Source organism: Mus musculus, chromosome 8, assembly GCF_000001635.26.
Source record: "Mus musculus strain C57BL/6J chromosome 8, GRCm38.p6 C57BL/6J".
In the NCBI taxonomy this organism is placed as follows: domain Eukaryota; kingdom Metazoa; phylum Chordata; class Mammalia; order Rodentia; family Muridae; genus Mus; species Mus musculus.
In genome coordinates, this window is record NC_000074.6 from 40818358 (window position 1) to 40827857 (window position 9500).

Below are 9500 nucleotides of genomic sequence, written 5' to 3' on the forward strand. Positions count from 1 at the left end.
GATTTCAGCCCTGAGTTTGATTATTTCCTGAAGTCTACTCCTCTTTGGTGAATTTGCTTCCTTTTGTTCTAGAGCTTTTAGGTGGGCTGTCAAGCTGTTAGTGTATGCTCTCTCCAGTTTCTTTTTACAGGCACTCAGAGCTATGAGTTTTCCTCTTAGGACTGCTTTCATTGTGTCCCATAAGTTTGGGTATGTTGTGGCTTCATTTTCATTAAACTCTAAAAAGTATTTAATTTCGTTCTTTATTTCTTCCTTGACTAAGTTATCATTTAGTAGAGTGTTGTTCAGCTCCACATGTATGTGGGCTTTCTATTATTTATGTTGTTATTGAAGATCAGTCTTAGTGTGTGGTGATCTGATAGGATGCATGGGATTATTTCAACATTTTTGTATCTGTTGAGGCCTGTTTGTGACCGATTATATGGCCAGTTTTGGAGAAGGTGCCATGAGGTGCTGAGAAGAAGGTATATCCTTTTGTTTTAGGATAAAATGTTCTATAAATATCTGTTAAATCCATTTGTTTCAAAACTTCTGTTAGTTTCACTGTGTCTCTGTTTGGTTTCTGTTTCCATTATCTGTCCATTGATGAGAGTAGGGTGTTGAAGTCTCCTACTATTATTGTGTGAGGTGTAATGTGTGCTTTGAGCGTTACTAAAGTTTCTTTAATGAATGTGGATGCCCTTGCATTTGGAGCATAGATGTTCAGAATTGAGAGTTCATCTTGGAAGATTTTACCTTTGATGAATATGAAGCGTTCCTCCTTGTCTTTTTTGTTAACTTTAGGTTGAAGTTCCATTTTATTCAACATTAGAATGGCTACTCCAGCTTGTTTCTTTGGACCATTTTCTTGGAAAATTATTTTCCAGCCTTTTACTCTGAGATAGTTTCTGTCTTTGTCACTGAAGTGGGTTTCCTGTATGCAGCAAAATGTCTGGTCCTGTTTCCGTAGATAGTCTGTTAGTCTATGTCTTTTTATTGGGGAATTGAGTCCATTTATAGTAAGAGATATTAAGGAAAAGTCATTGTTGCTTCCTGTTATTTTTGTTGTTAGAGTTGGAATTTTGTTCACATGGCTATCTCCTTTTAAGTTTGTTGAAAGATTACTTCCTTGCCTTTTGTAGAATGTAGTTTCTCTCCTTGTGTTGGAATTTTCCCTTTATTATCCTTTGAAGGGCTGGATTTGTGGAAAGATATTGTGTAAATTGGGTTTTGTCATGGAATATCTTGGTTTCTCTATCTATGGTAATTGAGAGTTTTGCTGGGTTTATTAGCCTGGGCTGGCATTTTTGCTCTCTTAGGGACTTTATGACTTCTGCCCAGGATCTTTGGGCTTTCATAGTCTCTGGAGAGAATTCAGGTGTAATTCTAATACATCTGCTTTTATATGTTACTTGACCTTTTTCCCTTACTGTTTTTAATATTCTTTGTTTTCTGCATTTGGTGTTTTGACTATGATGTGATGGGAGGAATTTCTTTTCTGGTACAAACTATTTGGAGTTCTGTAGGCTTCTTCATGGTCATCTCTTTCTTTAGGTTAGGGAAGTTTTCTTCTATAATTTTGTTGAAGATATTTACTGGTCCTTTAAGTTGGAAATCTTCACTGTCTTCTATACATATTATCCTTAGGTTTGGTCTTCTCATTGTATCCTGGATTTCCTGGAAGATTTGGGTTAGGATCTTTTTGTATTTTTTTCATTTTCTTTGATTGTTGTGTCAGTGTTTTCTATGGTATCTTCTGCCCCTAAGATTCTCCCTTCTATTTCTTGTATTCTGTTGGTGATGTATGCATCTATGGCTCCTGACATCTTTCCTAGGTTTTCTATCTCCAGAGTTGTCTCTCTTTGTGATTTCTTTATTGTTTCTACTTCTATTTTTAGATTCTGGATGGTTTTGTTTAATTCCTTTACCTGTTTGGTTTTGTTATCCTGTAATTCTTTAAGGTATTTTTGTGTTTCCTCTTTAAGGGTTTCTACCTGTTTATCTGTATTATCCTGTAATTCTTTAAGAGAGTTTTGTGTTTCCTCTTTAAGGGATTCTACCTGTTTACCTGTGTTCTCCTGTAGTTCTTTAAGGGAGTTATTATGTTCTTCTTAAAATCCTTTATCAGCATCATGAGATATGACTTTAAATCTGAATCTTGCTTTTTCAGTGTGTTAGGGTATCCAGGACTTGCACTGGTGAGAGTACTGGGTTCTGATGATACCAAGTAGTCTTTGTTTCTGTTGGTAAGATTCTTGCATTTTCCTTTCACCATCTGGTAATCTCTGGTGTTAGATATTCTTGTTGTCTCTGGCTGGATCTTGTTCCTCCTGTAAGTCTGTAAGCCTGTGTCAGCACTCCTGGGAGACCAACTCTTTCCTGGCAAGACCATTGCACAGAGGGCTGCAGAACAGTCCTACCTCCTGGGTGCAGATGTAGGCCTATAGGATCATTTCTAGCTGCTCTGCTGCTTCTGTGGCCTGTGTGCTCCTGAGTGGTTCCACCTTAGAGAGTCACCAGGGAGATAATGGTGATCTCTCCTGGGTCCTGGGGTCAGAGTACTCCCTGGAGGCAAGCTCTCCTCTGGCAGAGAAGGTGCACAGAAGACTGAGAATCAGCTCCATGTCCTAGGTGCAGATGTAGACCCGTAAGACTTGAAAATTATTTTTAATGATGGTTCTTAAATGCTTTAGCCGCCCTTCTTTCCCTCCACCCAACAGAAGTAGCAGAAAAGAAAGGACATGGGGGAAGTGGGCCTGTTTAGAAATGGTTCTTTGGAATAATTCCATTTGTATTGTCAGGAAATCAGCAATTCAGTTCACAGAGCACCAGTGGTAGCTCAATCCACTCACAAACACTTTACAGATAATCCAGCAGTCCAATTCAGTAGTGTCAGGATAGACCAGCAGGGAAGTCAGGAGCAGTGCCCCACCCCCCAGTGAAGCAAAGATCAGTGAAGACTCAAGACCAACAAGCATTGCACACCTAGCTAGTTCTATAATCAAGTCAAGTTCAGCCTCTGTCATTCTCTGTCAAGTCCTTTTTACACTCCCTCTAAACATCACCTGTCCTTTACAGGTCTTGCCTCAGCATGTGTCTTGCCTCAGCACATGAGTCTGTCTCAGCTGACATCACTCTGCCAATCAGCCCAAGTCTGCAGAAGTGACAAGAAACTATAACCTACCACCAAACTTTTTTTGGTGCATTTCTCTCTATGGAGTCCAGACAAGTGGAGTTCAACTACACAATGTAACAATACATGGGTATTGTTAGGGTTAAATCCTTCATCATGTGTCCTTTCATGTGCTTGCATTCGCAGAACCACCTTTCACTGCATCTGCTTCAGTAAACTGCTTCTTCACAAGTCTGCCTTAGCCCTTCACCTGTGTCTACTTTAGGTAACATTCCTTCATGTGTTTGCCGAGGCAAAACACTCTCCAACACAATTGAGTTTCCAAAGAACCTTAAGCTTTCATTTCAGAATATCAGTACTAATTTTCCCCCTAGATCCATGACCTAGCTAATGTCAGGTTCTTGGCCACTTTAGCAAGTGTCTTATATGAATTATATCTCATGGAGTGGGCTTCAAACATTTTCTTTAAGAAAATGTATGTCCTATGGGGTTCTGAATTCCATTCACACCCATCGTAATGATTCACTATGCTTCTCTCACTTCACTCACTTGTGTTTTCTTACTGTTTTAGGTAGCATGGCTCACAGTTGGTTGATCTTATGTTTTCAAAAACCCTGTTTGCTTCATTAGTTTTTTTGTATTTGATCATTTCTATTCCTTCATATCTACCATGAATTCATTATTTTCAACTACTAATTTAGAGCTTGGCTTGTTTTGGTTACATAAGGCCTTTATACATTATTTGAAATCACTTTCTTTATTTATAGGCACTTGGAACTCTATACTCTGGGTTTGTGACTGACACTTGTATCTGATAGGCTTAAATATGATACTTTTTATTTTTAGAAATTTGTATCTTCAATGACCCATTCATCAGTCAATGGATTGTGCTATTTAATCTTCCAGAGTTTATGCATATTTGATTTTATGTGTGCTTTGGATATTTGCCTTCAATTCACTATGATCAGATAGACTACAAATAATTATTTCCACTTGTCTACATTTGGGAATACAGAATCAGATAGAATACAAAAAATTATTTCCATTTCTCTACATTTGGTAAGACTTCAATTGTTTCCTACTATGTTATTTCTTTTAAACAATGTTCCTTGGATACTAAGTTTTTGCTCTGTACTCATTGGATAGATTATTTTGTAGCTTTTTGATGAATGCACTTCATCTAGAATGCCATCTAATGCTGATGCTTATTGGACTATGTTTTACAAGAATGGTGAGGATCAGCTGAGGCCATGTAGACAACATGACTTTCACAAGTACAGAAAGTATAATGAGGGGAAATGCAGAATGGTAGTAATAAAATGAAGTTAATTTACTTTGAAGGTTATGAATCATACTAGAAAATCTGATTACTCATACTGAGGATTCAATAGAAAGCTAACTGGTTGAGATAGTAAAAGCATGGGGCAGAACCTTAGCTAGTTGCACTGTTCTGTAGCCTGAGAGTCTCTTGTTGCTAGGCAGTTCAATCTAGAACTCAACCCTATAAGAGAAAAGAATGTGGAGACCAATATTCTCTTTGTCATGTAAAGTCACAAGAAAAATCTACCCTGCAGATGTGACATGAAGCAACTATCAATAGAAAAGGTCATGGACATTGTCACTTCACCTGCTAGTAAGTCATTCAAGAATTAACACTAGGGATAGAAATACAAATATTTAGAGTATGAGTTCACACAGAAACACACACCTTGACTCTTATTTAGTATTTCAAACCATAACCAGATAAAAGAATTATATCTGTCTTCTTTCCTATTCTACTCTATTTATTTGACTGGGCATTCTAAACCTTTATAATGTGTGGTTACTCTGCTTTGAATAACACTGAGTTAGACACTACATCAGAAAAAATGTCAGGTAGAATGGATGGTACAGAGATTGATGCATTTGATGAAGCTATGGAAAGAAAACAATGGAGAAAAGATTTTGAAAGTCAAATTTAAGGTGTTTGTAATGCATGGCACTATGTATCTATATGAGAGAAGATGTTAGAGTCACTCCAGAGTTATGAAATGTTGAGTCATTGTACAATTTATTTTCCATAGTACAAAGCCAATCCAGATCATATAGCTTTGTTTTCCTTTGAGAAGAGTTTGTGCCATTTTAAGAATAAATTATGATGAAGTCATATGGATTATCAAGAGTATCACATCAATAATGATTAAACCTTTCCCATCAGAACAACCACTAGTATTAAAAACTATCAAAGGAATGAAAATATATTTTCTTGGAAATGGAAATATAAAAAAAACAATAACTAATATGTACCCGTAGTTCAAGCTCTTGAATGGGAGACAGAGGCTAAAGGACCATGAAATCAAACGCAGGTAAGGTGATATACTAAAAAACAACAACATGAAACCCACAGACATGGAGAACACCTGAGGGTATTATACTGGTACCCACAATTTAGAATTTTTTTCCTCAATAGATACTTTTCGCTTCTTTTCTGCTATGATCGCTTGGGATTTTACACAATAAACTTACAGTGTGTGTGAATAGTCCTCTGTATGTATTTCTGCATGTGTGTTTGTGTGTGTGTGTGTGTGTTGAACGCAAAAAAAAAGTAATGTGAGCAGTATTTACTATCTCTGCTAAATAAGGTGAGACTATAATTCATTGTTGATAATTGAACAATTTTATTTATTCTAGTTCTCTCTATATATATACATATATTTATATATATATACATATATATATAATGTGTGTATCTGTGTATGCATATTTATATTTACTGTTTACTGACAACTTTTGCTTTAAATATTTATTGTAGCCATATAAACTCATTTATTTAAAATTCATGAGTTCTCTGTCTAGATTCAGAGAGCACCAACCTTGGAAAATTAAAATTTTTACTTACCCCCCATCCTCTGACTGTACTTCAACTGAATTAAACAAAAAATCTAATGCACTTTGTAGAGTCATGCCTTTGAACAAACCTCAGCCATTTAAGCTCACATCTTGTTCTTTCTCTTCCACTGTGGCCTGCCCATACTGAAATACTCCAATTTCTGTCTTTTCATTTAGTCCTGCTACTCTAATGCATCAACTCAGTCAGAAGACAGACCATTAAAAGCCAGCACTGCATGCAGACAACACAAAGGGCATCCTCCTTTGCTGCCACAGAGGACAACATAGCTATGGATAAGGCTGTGGTATACACAAGGATACCTCATCTGTACCTCTGGCTAGAGATATTGAATATTCTTTCATCATGGCTCTTGACTGGGTATGCTCAGCACACCAGCCTCCCAGAAGTAGTGATACCCTTACGGGTCACAGGCAACAGACCAATGTGGGCTATGGGATGGCTGACCTATAGCCTGCATTTTGGGGGCCAGAAACATTTTATTCACATAAAGGCCAAGAAGTTCTTGGTTTCTAGACTCTTCTCTGTATTCACCTACACTAAGCAAGGTGCTCTGCACAAGGACCAGCCTTATGTCCAGAATGATTGCTACTACCATGGCCATATGGATGGAGACCCAGAGTCTATGGTTGCTATTACCACCTGTTATGGAGGCTTTCAAGGAATATTACAGATAAATGGCACAGTCTATGAAATCAAGCCCAAGAACCTTTCTTCCACATTTGAACATTTGGTTCACAAGATGGACAGTGAGGAGACAGAATTATACCCCATGAGATGTGCATTGACAGAAGAGATAGCAAAGCAAATGAAACTTCAGCAGAATGAGAACCCCACTCTGATGCAAAGCCACTATGAAGGATGGTGGACCCACAGGAGTTTTCTTGACCTGGCATTGGTTGTTGACTGTGAGCGAGTTCATTATCATAACAATAACACATCACATGTCTTAGTGGAAGTATTCACCATTGTCAATATAATAAATAATATTTATGAGACACTGGATGTTGAGCTAGTTTTACTTGGAGTTGAGATGTGGAATGAAAAAAACCACGTGCAGGGACGTAACATAAACGAATTCCTAGTTGAATTTTGTGATTGGAAGGCTCGCAGCCTTAATTTTCGAATTCCAAATGACATTGCACATATTTTTGTGAATCTTGATTTTCAAATTTACCTTGGTGTGGCCTATGTTGGAGGTGTCTGTTTGCCATCTTATAACTGTGGAGTTGATTGTCTGTTAGGAGGTAATCTTTTTTATTTTGGACATATTATAGCACATGAGATTGGTCATAATCTGGGTATGGAGCATGATAGCAGCTCATGTACATGTGGAAGAAATGTTTGCTTAATGGCTCCAGCAGATAATGGTATCTCGAAGTTCAGTAACTGTAGTTATTCTTACTTCTGGACTAAGTACCCTACTGCCAAGTGTATGCACAAGGAAAAGAAGTCAATAGGCATCCTCCGAGGCAAGCTCTGTGGGGATGGAGTGGTTGACGATGGAGAACAGTGTGATTGTGGATCTGCAAAAAACTGTGCAGACGATCCATGTTGTAAGCGCAGCTGCACCCTCAAAGATGGCGCTGCCTGTGCTTTTGGGCTTTGCTGCAAATATTGCCAGATCATGGAGGCAGGCACAGTTTGCCGAAAAAGGGACAATGAATGTGATCTTCCAGAATGGTGCAACGGACATTCACATAAGTGTCCTAATGACGTTTATTTGCTTGATGGGAGTCCCTGTAGAGATGGTGGCTACTGCTATGAGAAGAGATGTAATAATCGAGATAAACAGTGTAAGCAAATCTTCGGCAAAGAAGCCAGGAGTGCAGATCACAGTTGCTACAGAGAACTCAACACCCAAGGTGACCGTTTTGGCAACTGTGGTATGATCAGAGATGCATACTTAAGATGTCATGACCCAGACATCCTCTGTGGCAGAGTTCAATGTGAGAACGTAACACGCATTCCATTTTTGAGGGACCATTCCACTGTACACTGGACTCACCTCAATGGTGTCACCTGTTGGGGGACTGACTACCATTTTGGGATGACAATCCCTGACATTGGTATTGTGAAAGATGGCACAGACTGTGGTCCAGAGCATGTGTGTATTAATAAGAAGTGTGTCAGTAAGCCAATTTGGACAAGTCAGTGTTCACCCACTACATGCAGCATGAAAGGTGTGTGCAACAATTTACACCACTGCCACTGCAACCGGGGGTGGGACCCACCACATTGCCTGAAAAGTGGCCTTGGAGGGAGTATTGACAGTGGCCCTCCGAACTATAATGAAAAGAAACACAAGAAAAGTATTGGGCTAGTGAGTCTTTTTTGGATTCTTTTTGCTTGTTTTTCCATATTGTTCATTCTGTTCCTTTTTTTCTTGAGGAGTTATATAGAACTACCTATGAGTGAAGAACCCAAAGTTCCCACCCCAGAAAAGAAAGAAGATGGCAATGATGTAATGAACACTGAAAAAGAATAAAAACAATTTGTAATTTCAAATGTCATTATTAAATCTTCCTCCAGTTTCCATGTTCAATATGTGTTATCTTGGTATGTGAAACACTATGTGTTTCTGAATTCAATGACACAAAGTCCTAGGGATATTTAGTATTTCAGCATGAAATACCTCATCATTCAATAAAGCTATGATCATAGTACAATCATAACTCACGATCTTCGCTCTCAGCCGCCTTAATGCTTCATGTTCTTTTACAGTGTTGTCAGTGAAGGCCCACCCTAGGGATCCTATAAGCCTGTGGTTTTGATTTTGCCTCTCTCAGTTCCAAACCAGCTCCTTATTATTTTGCTTATCACATGGGATATGGGCTTCTTTGAGTCCTGTTTGCTCACTGGTGGACCTCCCTAGTAGAACTCTTCTGTAGGGGAGTTTCAGGGAGGTTGGAAACCTGGGGCGGGGGGGGGGTGGTTTGTTTAATTAAAGCTCCTATAGGTGTTGCCTCACCTGGCTAACATCAGAACCTTTATTTGGCTTTTGAATACAGCATCTACAGGTCACCTACATCATCTGTTTATCCACTAAAAGTGTTGTCTTAGTCACATTGGACAGCCACTTATACACTTAAAATTGTATCATGATGGTGTCTCTAGCAGTAGATATCAGTGCCTTTGCAACTTCTGGATGACCCCCACGTCATTGTCTAATGAGTGGCTGTAAGATCATATTGATAGTTACCCATAGAGTAGACAGTGCTTCTACCAGCTTCCTACAATATAGCATTGTCATCTTCAAAGGGGAAAAAAAATCAGCTGCAAAACAATCTACCTCCAAAGGGCTGAGTCCTGGGCCTTGGAGCCTTTCCTGATTCTCAAAGGTTTCAGCACAAAGCTGCCAAAGCCCTCTTCAGAAAATGGGGTTCCACACTCAGAGCTGAATATCCTTAGTCTCTTCATGCTGACCTCCAGTCCAGAGGTGATAAACACACCATGTATTTGGCAGTGTGTGTGTCTCTCAGGAGCATATTGTGCCATGTC

The 9500-nt window shown here is 38.8% G+C and overlaps 1 protein-coding gene across 1 annotated transcript; it reads left to right on the top strand.

Annotated features, from left to right (window-relative positions):
* Positions 1–4651: 4651 nt before the first annotated feature.
* Positions 4652–8504, top strand: Adam39 (a disintegrin and metallopeptidase domain 39). Its single transcript, NM_001025380.3, has 2 exons — positions 4652–4745; positions 6158–8504. Exon 2 carries the CDS (start codon positions 6217–6219, stop codon positions 8485–8487), a length of 2271 nt encoding a protein of 756 aa, NP_001020551.3. The 5' UTR covers positions 4652–4745; positions 6158–6216; the 3' UTR covers positions 8488–8504.
* Positions 8505–9500: the final 996 nt, after the last annotated feature.

Coding starts and splice junctions, on each gene's coding strand:
- Adam39 (NM_001025380.3), top strand. CDS start 6,217: ATGCAGACAACACAAAGGGCATCCTCCTTTGCTGCCACAGAGGACAAC.